The 13714-nt window shown below is 42.5% G+C and overlaps 1 protein-coding gene across 6 annotated transcripts in view; it reads right to left on the reverse strand.

The window, feature by feature from the left end:
- Positions 1-2952: 2952 nt before the first annotated feature.
- Positions 2953-13714, reverse strand: part of Dbt (dihydrolipoamide branched chain transacylase E2) — a 35830-nt gene continuing 25068 nt past the window's right edge. For 5 of the 6 annotated variants that reach the window (XM_021642708.2, XM_060392840.1, XM_060392838.1 and 2 more), the window contains 6 exons: positions 12302-12518; positions 11771-11937; positions 7945-8022; positions 6463-6654; positions 6273-6344; positions 2953-4792 (listed from right to left, as the gene is read on the reverse strand). In XM_021642708.2, the coding sequence (XP_021498383.1) occupies positions 4625-4792; positions 6273-6344; positions 6463-6654; positions 7945-8022; positions 11771-11937; positions 12302-12518 (894 nt within the window). In that variant the 3' untranslated portion in view covers positions 2953-4624. The remainder of the gene's footprint in view (positions 4793-6272; positions 6345-6462; positions 6655-7944; positions 8023-11770; positions 11938-12301; positions 12519-13714) is intronic. The other variant, XM_060392839.1, reaches the window with a different exon arrangement.

Below are 13714 nucleotides of genomic sequence, written 5' to 3' on the forward strand. Positions count from 1 at the left end.
AACAGAAACTAAAGTTGTCTGCAGCACGAAACTGTAGCTCTCAGCCCAGCCCTCCATTATTAAATGTCCTCAAATCCTAGATCTTGCAGACAGAGCTGCATAGGTCAATGGAAGTTGACACCAACACATGCTTTGGGGGAAACACTGAAACAGGACAACCACAGTAAGACTAGGTGGGTGAGCCAGATGGCTCAGCAGATAAAGGCTGTTGGCGGGAGGAGAGAGCAACTCCCACAAGTTGTCCTCTGACCTCCACATACTCATTGTGACATACAGGCCCACACACATACATAGACACAGACAGAAACTTTTTCTTTTTTTTTTACAAAAAAGAACTGTCTAGAAACACAGCTTTTCTAATAGGTAGGGACATCTATCTATCCATGTATCTATCTATCTATCTATCTATCTATCTATCTATCTATCTATCTGAAACAGGGTCTCTTTACATTGCCCTGGCTGTCTTGATCTGATTGTCTGTCTACCTACATACCTACCTACCTGTCTGCCTGAAATAGGGTCTCTTTACATTGCCCTGGCTGTCCTGATCTATCTGATTGTCTGTCTATCTACCTACCTGTCTGTCTGAAAAAGGGTCTCATTACAGTGCCCTGGCTGTCCTGAAACAAACTGTGTAGACCAGGTTGGCTTCAAATTCAGAGATCCACCTGCCTCCAAGGTATTTGGATCAAAGGCATGTGCTACCAGACCTGGCCTGTGTACTTTATGTTCAATATGCATGTGAATGGGCACAAAGCACTCTTACATGGTATCAATTGTGAGTTGGCTTTGAAGTCAACCTCTTTATTCTTCTGGGGTAACTTGGGACCGGTTCTGTCTCAGGATCCACACAGAATTCATTCTATGGAAGAGGCTCTGCTCTTCTCCACATTGTGCTTCTGGGCATGTCCATAACACAGAAAATGCCCTGCTGGCTGATGTAGTTAAGTGATGTTTGCCACGGGAATCAGCATGCATTCCCAGGCCCCTGTCAGTGAATGCTTTGAGTTTGGAGGCAGTTCAAGGGAAAGAAAACATAGTAAGGGCCTAAATGCTTCAACTGTAGCTAATGGTCTGGCCCAGGTACCTTTGCAAAGATCCCTGAAAAACCATTCATTTATCTATCCACATTTCTCTCCCCAGCTCTGTATCTGGGTCTCACCCAATACTTAGACATAGAATGAACTAACTAATCAAGTATGCAAAAATACTAGCAAGGCTTAAACGACCTCTAAGGAAGGTTTGTGCTCCTCGCACTGTCCTGCTGAACACCATCTCCTTCTGACAGAGCTCACTTAGAAGTACTTAGAAGTCAGAAAACAAACAAAACAAACAAACAAAAAAACACAAAGTGACCTTGGAATGTACACTGTGAAGTACCAAAACAGGCCAGTGGACTTCCCAGACAAACTGCCCCCTTACCTTTTGACACAACCACAACTTACACAAGCTTCAACATAAGTTGCATTTGAGGTCAGCATGCCAGACAGTCATACCCATTTTGGTTCGTCTCTCTTTTTGCTTTCTTTCTCTTTTTTCTTTCTTTCTTTCTTTTCTTTCTTTCTTTCTTTCTTTCTTTCTTTCTCTCTCTCTTCCTTCCTTCTCCTTTCTCTTTCTGTCTCCTTCCTTTCTTTCTAAGACAGGGTTTCTCTGTGTAGCCTTGGCTGTCCTGGACCCTCTTCATAGACCTGCCTACCTGTGCCTCCCTGAGTTCTGGGATTACAGGTGTGTGCCATCGCACCCAGCTCTGGTTCTGGTCTTTCAAACTTTCTTCTTCCGCAAAGATCGGAGAAATGCTCTTCATAGCAAGTGGAGAGCTTTCTTTGCCTTTCTCACCAGCCCCTTCCAGCAGTGACTGGGCTTCTCCTCTCACCAGATGTACATGGACCATGTAACCTCAATTATTTCCATGTTAATGAGGAAATAACATGGATCTCCCTGATTTAATTTCAACTCTAGGAGTACTGGAAGGTCTCCCTGTCCCAGGGTGCCCACTCTACCCACTAGCCTACACCCATGGCTCAGCCATGCTGCTGGAAATCATGCTCTGGGTCCTCTGATTTCCTCCAAGGATATGTGCTCTCCGCAAGGCCCTGCACACAGAAGGAAATAAATTTTCCACTGTTCTCAATGGATGACAAGTAAGAGGACAACAGCAGGGAGTTGGGGTAACTGCTCAAAGCTTCTCCTGGTGAGGTAGGAAACGTCTTGAGCCAATCACACTGGATCTTCAGGTGAATATGTTGCATGCTTGCTTTTCCCCCAGCGTGCCTGTCTCTTAGCTTTTTTGCTCTTCAAATAAGGAGTAAATTTTCACCGATCGTGGTTACCTTTCACTTTAAATTAAGCGACTACCTGGACAGGGAGTTTAACGAGATGTCCATCTTAGGATTCTCCCCAACATGGGTACCTTTTTTCACATGGCTCACAGCACCCTATTTGTTGGATTTTCCATTATGGTGGTGTAATTGTATGAATTTTTTAGCTACTTAATATCTGTCACCTTCCTTAGACTGTAAGTGAAATAAGGGCAGAGACCGAGGAGGTATGCATTATGGGAGCAGTGCTTGTCTCCATACTAAGACTATAATAGGTGTTTAATTTGGGGTAGTGTGGCCTGGCTCTCACTATGTGGCCCAAACGACTTAGAACACACAAGCCTCCTGCCTTAGCCCACCAAACGCCTGGATTCTAGTCATGTCCCCAGTTCAGTTCAATGTTCAATACATATATGAATGTACAATATATACAGTGATACACACACAAAATTAAAAAAGGAAAAACAGCCAAACAGCAAAACTGTAGTAGGAGAGAACTGACTTCTGCACGCTGTTCTTTGACCTCCACATATATGGCATACGCATGCGTGTGTGTGTGCTCACTCACATATATACACACTAAAGAAATAGTAAAAAATAACATACACAGTGCACTATCCAGTCATACAAAGGATGACAGTGTAGAACTGTTTATTGACCTATAAAGGTATCCATAATATAATGATAAATTTAAAAAATCAAATTATAAAATAGTAGATACATTATGATTTCATTTTTATAAAAGAATACCTATGTACGTAGATAAATACATTATAATGTTAACAGTGCTAAGATTATAGATTACAGTTGGTTACTTGCCACATTATCTGTAGTTTTTTCTTTTCTTCAGAGAAAGTCTCACTGTGTGTGGCCTGGCGTGGCCTTGAAGTCAGGATCCCCTGCCTTAGACTCCCAAGTGTGGGAATTACAGGCCTAGGGACACAGGTCGTGGTTCTGAATTGATTTTCTTTTGCTAACCTTCTTTATGTAAAAACAATGGGTTTCATGATGTGAATTCAAAACAAACAGCATTACTTTATAGAGCATTTCTCTTTTTCAAAAAAAATCAAGTAGGCATTAAAATGACCCTTTTTCCTACTGTCACAAAACTTCATTTAAACAAGTAATTCTGTCATGATATATTCAATTAGGTAATAGCAGCAGAAGAAAACAAATCTAGATTTCAAGATACTGAATTTGATTCATCTTTTCTTTTTTCTTTTTCTTTCTTTCTTTTCTTTTCTTTTTAAAGAGAATTTCTTTGCATAGCTCTGGCTGTCTGGTAACTCATAATATAGACCAGGCTGGCCTCAAACTCACAGAGAGATCCACACATCTGTGTGCTCATCAAGGGATGGGAATAAAGGATTGCCCAGCCTTGAATTAGATTCATCCTGATGCTGTTTGATTAAAGTATACCTTTGTCAAGATAATCATTAGTAGCATTTCTGCATAAACTAATTTTATGCTCACAATTTCCCATTTGACTCTCTTCTTATTCATGCTCAAAACAGAATAGATTCCAGGACCTTTTCTTGTGTTTACCTGAAGATCAATAAAATTAAAAGGCAATAAATTTCTTAAGTGTTAAAAAAAAAAAAGCCAGAAGCTGGCGTTTTTTATGATATTTTACATCACAAAGTGAGTTGGCAAAGTCAAGTATTTCCCAGCAAAATGCCAAAGCATTAGCACAGTTCTAGAAGTCTATTTTAAAATTTACTTTTGACAGCCTTTTTCGTTGTGAACTATAATCAAGATGAAACTATAACTCCCCCTCTACAGAATGCTATTTTATAGCTATAAGACATTTACAGATGTTACTTTACACATAAGGCAAGAGTACATGTCTCATTATCTGAGAGATAAGCAGAATTGCACTTATTTTATAGGAAAGAAATGAAAAACATATTTGTATATAAATCTCTTTCCCCAATTAAGTATAATTTTAAAGTTTCATTTAAAAAATCAGTTAAAAAAACAAAGAGAGAGAAACAAGGCAAAAACCACGTGTATATTGCTCCTTGCCTTTTAGTGACATTGATTTTGTTTTGTTGCCTGTTTCAATTCATGGACACAGATTTCGGCACCATACTGGGAAGTCACCCTCCGACCTATACAACAGAACCGCTCCCCATCGTTCATTTTCAGCAAAGAACCTAATGTGACAGTGGTAAATACTGTGCCTTTGAGCCTTAACCAGGCAACACAAACCGTTTCTTGCAACTGTAACAAGAATACATGCTGGCACAGTTAGGCCTCACGTACTCTTCGGAAATGCAAGAAGTCCCAGGGCTTCCTATTTGACATTATTTCAGATCTAGCAGCATAAACGCTGGGTTTTCTAGGTAGGATTTCCACAAGTTAGAAAAGCGTGACATGGTGGCGCCGTCAATGATCCTGTGATCAGCTGACCAGCTCACGTTCATTATCTGTGCTTTATAAACTTCTCCGTTCTGGTCAAATCGGGGAAGAGCCTAGAAATAATGGAAAATATGAAGGGTAAACAAGGGTAAACGTCCACTCGCTCACAGTGGAAGGAAGGTCTGGCGACAATGCTGTGAGGTCTAGAAAACCCCGCTCCCTGCCAATGAGCGGCATCCTCTAGGACCTCTGAAAATGCTTCCTATGTCCCCCAACCTTGGGAGGCCGTGTCCTAGGTTTTAATTCTTCAAGAAATCTCTTGCCCTGTATATAATATTTACATTAAATTTCACTCATATTTCAAATGTTAACGTTTATTAATCACTGCATGCTAAGTACTCTACAGACCCTAAGAGAAGAAAACTGAGACAAGGAAAGTACTTAGACTCCTCACTGAAGGCAACAAGGAAGAACAGTACATGGACACTGGAGCTGGGGCACGACGGGAGTGTTAGTGGAGCAGAGATCCTGTCTCCCAACTACTGTGGGGGGGAAGGGTGGGAGATATGGTCATGGTCAGAGCAGATGACTGACAGCATGTCATGAAAAGCAGGGTTTGTCCAGCTTAAAAACGAAAATCCCAAGCCATGATGGGTTATTCTGAAAAACATTCATTAGGGCTTTGGGGGTAGCTCACTGACAGAGTGTTTGCCTAACACGGACAAGTTCCATCCTTGGCACCAAGAGGCAAACAATCACGAGGACTAGAATCCCGATCCCAGAACACAGGTAGCAACCCGGATGCGAGCCTACACACACCTGTAACCTCAGCACAGAACAGGTGGCTGAGGGTGGCTGGAGCTTGCTGGCTGTCAGCATAGGCAAAACCCCCAAGCTCCAGGTTCAGCAAGAGATCATGGGTCAAAGGTGCGAAGTGATAGAGAATTGAGCCCCGGAACACATGAAGACATGTACACAGCCCACACCATCCACACACCTCACACACGAAAACCAAACCAAAACCCTCAGCTATTAATAAGAAATGTACAAAATATAAGTTCTAACTTATTACTAGATCTTTTCTAAATTTATTTGTTTTCATTTTATATGCACTGGTGTCTAACCTGCATGTATGTCTGTGTGAGAGTGTCGGCTCTTGGAGTTACAGGCAGTTATGAGCTTCCATGTGGTTGCTGGGAATCGGACTAGAGGACCCAGGTCGTCTAGAAGAGCAGTCAGTGCTCTGAACCATTGGGCCACCTCGCCAGCCCCCTACTATTAGTTTTAATAGACAGGCCTTCGCCAGCCCCTTACTATTGGTTTTAATCGACAGGCCTGGCAAGCTGGGTCAACAGATAAAGGCACTTGCAGCCAAGCATACACCTGTAACCCCAGCGGGGAACGAGGGCCCAGAATTGAAGCCAGCTGGGACTGCACAGTGCCCTCTGATCTAGTTCAATAGATGGCACGGGCTTCCCGAGCCAAACTTGATAAGCATAAGCTGAAGAGTAGGGGATGACCTTCACTCCTGAGTCATCTTCATGCTTAGTCCCAGCTTACTGGAACTGTCTTGCAGTTACTCACTACCCATACCTTAATCGCTCCCAGGGCACCGATGGCTACTTCAGGTGGCAATATCACCGGCTTGGCATAGGTTCCACCAATCTGAGAAGAATGGGAAAATTTAGCTTTCAGGGAATGCCTCAAGATGATGGCTGTATTTTATTTGAGCATATGATCAGAAATTCAAGTTACACTTATACATTTGAACACTGTGACTTACTGATCCAATGTTGGAAAGAGTGAATGTCCCTCCGGTAAGGTCTGTGGTACTGAGCTGACCCGAAGAGCCCAGTTTCTGGAGGCGGTTCAGTTCCATGGCAATCTCAAATACAGAGCGAACTTGAACATTCTTCACGTTGGGGACAATCAACCCCAGCTCCGTATCCATTGCTATCCCAATGTTGTGAGAAGCCTAAGACGTAAAAATTACCAGCAGAACTTTTAATACAAAAGCTTACAACAAAGAAAAGATAAACTATACTGCTCTCTAAAACAAACATTCCAAGCCATTTAGCCAAGCCAGGTTTATGGTGCTCTATAATCCCAGCATTCAGGAGGCTGAGAAAGAAAGAGTGATGGTTTGAAGCCAGCTTGTGCCATATGGCAAGACCATAACTCAAAAAGCCAAAAAAAAAAAAAAATCAAAAAATAAAAGTCATCCATTTTCACTAGAATGGAAGTAACTTAGAAGAAACAGTTTGGTTGATGAGGCACTATAGTGGGCAAAGGGCACTTTCTGCTAAGCTGAGTTTAAAGTTATGAACCCACAGGGTAAAAGGAGAGAGGTGACTCTTGGCAGTTGTCCTGACTTCCACACAGGGGAGAGGTGCAGTGCGCGCCAACTCCTCCCTCCCCCAATAAAACAAATGCAAATTAAAAAATCACTGAAGCAAACTTAAAAGATTATTTTAGAAACAATAATCTTTTTAAGTTTTTAAAATTACATTTGTGTGTACGCCCTGTGTGTGTACACACAAATACCACGACATGCACGCAGAGGTCAGGGAACAACAGTTCTTTCCTTCCATCATGAAGATACATCTGATATTTATAAAAAACTATGCTAAGGAAATAAATGCAAAAGAATGAAGGAATCGACAGCATCAGGTGGTTTTATAACCATGAGAATTCTTGCCAGTAAATAAATGACAACATTCCGTCTACTGATGTATGGCATGTCCATGATACATAAAATGAAAAAGAGCAAAGCAAATTAAAAAAATTATGTATTACTTCAATGAATTCGTGGAAGAGTATCAATGTGAACAGGGAACTAACTGAGGCGACAGGATTGAAGGCAAACGTTATTTTCTCTGGGTTTTTAAAATAAGCTACATTTAATTAGGAAGGATTAGATAGATAAACAGCTCACTGTATTAGGCATGCCGCAAAAACGTTGATCTGATCCCCTGCACTATTTAAGAGCACCTTTTGTTTCTGTGCCTCCCGAGTGCTGGGGCTAAAGGCAGGCGTGCCTGCCACCTGGGCAGTTCCACTATTTCACATGGAAAAGCAACAGGACTTAACAAGGGAAGGCTGCACACCAGAACAAAATCTATTAAACAGTGAAAACAAAGCCAGCAGACTGAGCCTAACTGTAATGGCTTATGCTATGTCTTTCCTTCCTGTCTGAAAAGAGTTAGAACACGGGCACACTACACCATCTTCTGCTCTATCAGGATTTTCCAAATGCAGAGCCAACCTTGTAGGTGATGTTCTGGCAGTTTTCGTCCACGGAGGCATTCAGGATAGGAAACTGCAGTAATCCCAACGAGGCAGCCTGTTGAGGAGAACGACAGTGCAACATGAGCATTCTTGCCTCACGCAGGCACAGAGGACTAGAAGCAAAAGGAGGTAGAAGAGGAGCGGGGAAGAGAGCTCTTCATTCAAGGCCGTGTGTACCCAGGCTTAAACTTTCTCTTCACATCATTTCTCTCCTGCCCAGGCCTCCATAAGTGTAAATGCTCACGACAGCCTTTGCTGCACAGCCTGGCTGCTTATACCTTACATTAAATTTCAAAGATAAATTTATTGCATACGTATATGAAACTATTAAAAGAATAAAAAAATTGAATAATAATATTTAAAAATGAAAACAGCAAAATAAAGATGCCTAAGATTGTTCTTAAAAGAAGTCTCTCTCCCCTGGTCCTTGTCCAATGCTATTGAGTTCTTTACTTTCCTTGCATTAAATGTAACTTTGGTTAGGGGTCTTGACAGCACACCCCCAAATCAAATCCTTTACGTAGAGGGGGTTTGGGTAGACATCTTTCACAGCGATTAGTTTAGTTAGAACAGGCTATGGTCATGGTCTCTTCACAGCAACAGAACAGTGACTAGGACAGCCTGGTCTAAACAAGTTCCAGAACAGCCAGGAACTACATAGAAAGACCCTGTTTCAAACAACAACAAACAAAGATCCACACCTAAAGTTAGTCAAAAGTATTATCCATAGAAATGAGGTTTTGAGTATAGTAATTTTGCAAGTGAAAACACAAGCTATGTATGTCCAGGGATTTGGTCACATCCTCCTACCCCATTTCATATTTTGTGGTATATTTTAAATGTTTAAAAATTTATGGTTAAACTTAAAATAAAATTAATGAGACTTATTTTTGTTAAAAAAATTATGTATTACTTCAATGAATTCGTGGAAGAGTATCAATGTGAACTGGGAACTAACTGAGATTGTTCCTTTTGACTAACACAATGAAGAAACAGCTATGAAAGAGATCCAAAGAGATGCCAAATTGCTGGTCTACCTTGGCCTTTTGAAGTCAGGTCTCTCTCTGGGAGGCAGAAAGCAGAGGGTTAGGGACACGGGGGTGGTGTGCTCTTGTGAGCCTTCATTTCATTCTTCCCCTAACCCAGGGCCTTTCTCCAGCACTCCACCCCACAGATTTCCTATACTTCTCGGTCTCAGTTCACTCTGCACATTGGCCCTCTTCTTCCCTGAGGGTGCAGGGAAGGGTGAAACTTTTTTCCTCAGCCTTCTCCAAACCACCTCTTTATCAGCTGCTCTCTGCAGGCTGCCTCTTACCAGACTGTCTCAGGGTCTCTAGCTCCTATCCAGCTACAGGCCTCAGCCTTGGCAATGCCTCAGGTCATTCAAGGCCGTGTGGTTCCTACTCTAATGGTCCCATTAATACCTTTACCTGTTTAACCTCTGTGAAACACAACTGCCATTTATCTGCTTAAAGCATTTTTCTTGTCTCCAACTGTAGAGGTTGAAGTAATGACTCCAAGTTTTCATAACACCCTGCGTCTCTACCCTTTGGTAGTAATCTTTCAAGATCCCTGCTTAGTCATGTGAATTGTTTTGGTCAGTGGGACCAGAATAAGCTCAATGAAGCAGAACTTGAGAACACAAGGACCTGAGCATTTCTGCCACTTCTCTTCACCTGCCCCAGGGCTGACACACTTGAGCACCCTGAGGAGAACGAAGACACAGAAGAGAAGTGGCCATCCCTTCTGAGGCCAGCCTCTGGCCAACCTGCAAGTTTCTGCAGAAGGGCATGACTTTGCCAAGGCCAGCAGAGTCATACCCTGCTTACCTGCAGGCTCATGTGGACCCATGAACAACCGATGTTTTAGTCTGTTAAATCTGGGGGTGTTTAGTTGCTATATAGTAAGAGAAACAAGTTATTTGGCCTCTAAGTGACTCCTGCTATAAACATTCTTTGCTAATTCAGTTCTACCTGTTGCTGGAAAGCCCTTATAGCTGTTTTCTCATTCACACAAGTTTGAGTGATATCTCTAAAGGTGACTCCATATCCTTAGTGGAGTTCAGATGCTCCCCTTTCATCTGGAGACATCTGCTACCCCGCATGCTTAGAGCCCATCCGCTTGTAGGGCAGATGCTGAAGGAGAATGGGTTTTGTCCTAAGGGCTCAGCATCGGGAGAAGGGGACCAGGTTAACACTGGCAGTACACTACATGGGCAACAACAGTGCCCGATGCAGAGTGGGAGCAAGAGGGCTTCTGGAGTCTATATCTCAACTGATTCGGTACTTAAGATACACAGAAAGAGGGTGCCAGGTGAGATGGTTCAGTCCTGTAATCCCAGCACTTGGAAGGTTGGGACAGGACTGTTAGTTGCAGGTCAGCCTGTGCTATCTGGCGAAACAAACAAAACAAAACAAAATAAAATGGTGGTAGTGAGAGGGAGGGAGGGAGAGACCTGGTGGGTATTTCAGGTGAAGCTATATAATCCAGCAACTATGTGTGTAGCTCAGTGTGATTAAAGCAGGAGTGGGTTTGAAGAGCCTGGAGGGGTAGCTAGCAGAGTCCTGATGGCACACTAAAGGAACACGTCATAAAGGCAATGAAGGGAAACTGTTGAAAAGACCTGGGAAATGACTCAATTTGATTGAAGGATGATTCATCCTGGCAGACTGTGAGGAAAGGGCAAGAGGAGCCATGCTGAGTGAGAGCAGATCACAACACACCAGAAAGGTGGCTTTTCCATTTGTTAATGTCCGTGACAAGATTCTCAACCTATCTGAGGCCTAATTTTCTTCAGAGGAAAGTGGGGAGAGTAGTATCTACATGTCTGGGAGAAGTAAGGGATGACTGTTTGGAGTATGCTTACCCAACCTGACACACAGCGCCTGCTCTGCAACGGTCACTAAGGAGAGTCACAATGGCAGCTAATGGTCCCCAGGCCTTGCCCTGGAGACGTTCTCATGAAGGTACTGAATACATGGACATAAATAACCACTGAGGGGGACAAAGTCACTTCATGTCTCCTTTTAGCTCAAACGACAACTTTTAGGACTAAAGGCTTTCCTCAACTGTTGGCACAATTCTCTTCCTAGAGGATGTGGGGAGAGAGCTCAGTGGTTAAGAGTGTTTAGAGTTTGGTTCCTAGGACCCAAGTTGAAAGACCACAACTGTACTGCCTATTGACTCTGGCTCCAGGAGATCTAACTCACACCCTCTTCTAGCCTCTATGGGCACTTGCATGAACACACGAACACACATACACACACACACACACACACACTTGAAAACAGTCTACATAGTATGTTCCAGGCCCGCCAGGGCTGCATGGTGAAACTCTGTTTCAAAAACAAACAAATACAGGAATTGACTAAGGCACTTTTCCTCCAAGCCTGACAACCTGAGTTCAATTCCTAGGACTCACGAGGTAGAAGGAAGAAACAGACTTCTGCAAGTTGTCCTATTGAGTGCACCTGAGCACATAAACACATAAACATACACTCATGTACATGCGAGCATGCATGCACCACACACACATGTACCTTCACACACTAAATAAATAGGCAAATGTAATTTAAACATAAAGTAATTTTTTAAAAAAGAGGTAAGAAGATGAAGATATTAACACAGATTTCAACTGCATAAATTTCTATGATGCAAAGAGATGGTGGGTTTGGACGTTATTTCTCTAAGTCTGACAATATGGCTCGAAGTAGTATTTTATGCATGCCTTCTAAAGGACTCGATCTTTACAAAACAAAGTGGCACTGTCCTCTAGGGCCTTGCTTGGAATGAGTGAAACTTGCCTTTAAGAAGAAGGGCATGAAGGAGAGTTTGATTCCACGAGCCAAAGCAACAGGTTTCAATTCTTCGCGAAGCTTAACCAGTTCAGTAAGGTCAAGCTCATCACAATAACCAAAGTGGGGAATCTTCAGGGCTGCAGACATGGTCTTGACCATTGCTTTTTGGAAGCCTAGAAGAAACTCAGTCATTTTATATAAATTCGATAATGTTATTTTTCAATATAAATTCAAAAAAACTGTGCCATTGCATTATCATAATTTCATGATAATTTTGAACTTTTCTATTAGTAAGAACTTAGTAAGAACTGAAAGCCAGGTGTGGTGGTGCATGCCTTTAATCCCAGCACTTGGGAGGCAGAGGCAGGAGGATCTCTTTGAGTCTGAAGCCAGCCTGGCCTACATAGTAGTGAGACAGTGGCTCAAAAAAAAAAAAAAAAAAAAAAAAGATCAAAAACATCACAGGATGAACATGCATCTTCTGAGATAGTTTCCCCGGAATAAATGACTGCTTCCTATTACTGCTGTTTCCATTACCTGTTACAGGCTCTGTTCGGTCTTTGCCTGTGAATACTGGAGGCTTTGATATTGGCGTGGGAAAGGTCCTGTCTTTGGGGTGTGGCGGAGGTGGTGTGATTTCAGCTTTTGGTGAGGGAGGCAGTATGGCTCCTGTCTGCTTTTCCAAAAAGTTGAGAATATCTTCTTTAAGTATTCTGCCATCTTTTCCAGAGCCAACAACTTCACTCAACTTAATCTAAAACAGAACACATTTTAATGCTAAAAATAAACCTACCATTAAAGTTCAAAAATGGAGCAGTGGTGATGCACGCCTTTAATTCCAGCACTTGGGAGACAGAAGCTAGTGCATCTCTGAGTTCAAGTCCAGCCTGATCTATAGAGTGAGATCCAGGACAGCCAAGGCTTCACAGAAAAAACCAACTTCCCCCACTGCCTCCCAAAAGACAGTGGAATTGTTTAAAGGTAAAAAATTTTGCTCAGTAACTTAGTTTGAGAAAGCAACGTTTTCATCATTGAAGAAATAAACTCAGGATCTCTGTGTATGTATTTGTTACTTTTATACAAAGTTTTTCATTTGCCCATTTAAATCTCCAAATCTCTCCCATAATTCTTCTTCCCCCCCTTCTTCCTTCCTTCCTCCCCTGCCTTCTTTCTTTTTTTTTTTTTTTAAGACAGGTCTCACTGTATGTAGTCCTGGCTGGTTGGAACTCACTATGCAGATCAGAAACTTGAACTTCAAGAGATCTACCTGCCTCTGCCTCCTGAGTGATGAGATTAAAGGCATGTCCCACTCTGCTCTGCTCTCTCATTATTCTTTTTTTTTTCAATAAGATTTTATTTGTTTTGTGTGCCTTGATTTCATGTGTGCCATGCATGTGCCTGGTGCCCAAGGAGGCCAGACGACAGTACCAGATCCCCTAGGGCCAGAGTTACAGCCAGTTGTTAGCTGACATGTTTTGTGAATGAAATCTTGGTCTTCTGTAAGAGAAGCAGGGATCTTTACCACTGAGCCATCTCTCCGAGAATCCTTCTACCATAATTCCTATTGCTTATTAATGAAACCCGCTATTTTGTATAATGAAGACATATTTTTAAAATTTTTGTCTGTTTTTTGAAAAAGGGTTTCTCTTTGTAACAGTCCTGGCTATCCTTGCCTAGCCAACAGTCATCAGCAAGGCTTCCTCCCAGAGCTGAGAGGAGCAGATGCAGAGACTCACAACCGAACATTAGGCAGAGAAAGCCCATATTGGAGATCTTCATCAGGTCGGTCCCCTTGGAGCTTGGGGAACCCCACACAAGACGGAGAGGAAAAATTGTAGGAGCCAGAGGGGCCAACAATACCAGGAGAACGTGGCCCACAGAAGCAACTGAGCAGGGCTCTCAGACACTGCAGCAACAGTCAGGGGACTGCATGGGTCTGTGCTGGGTCCT

Source organism: Meriones unguiculatus, chromosome 10, assembly GCF_030254825.1.
Source record: "Meriones unguiculatus strain TT.TT164.6M chromosome 10, Bangor_MerUng_6.1, whole genome shotgun sequence".
Classification (NCBI taxonomy): Eukaryota; Metazoa; Chordata; class Mammalia; order Rodentia; family Muridae; genus Meriones; species Meriones unguiculatus.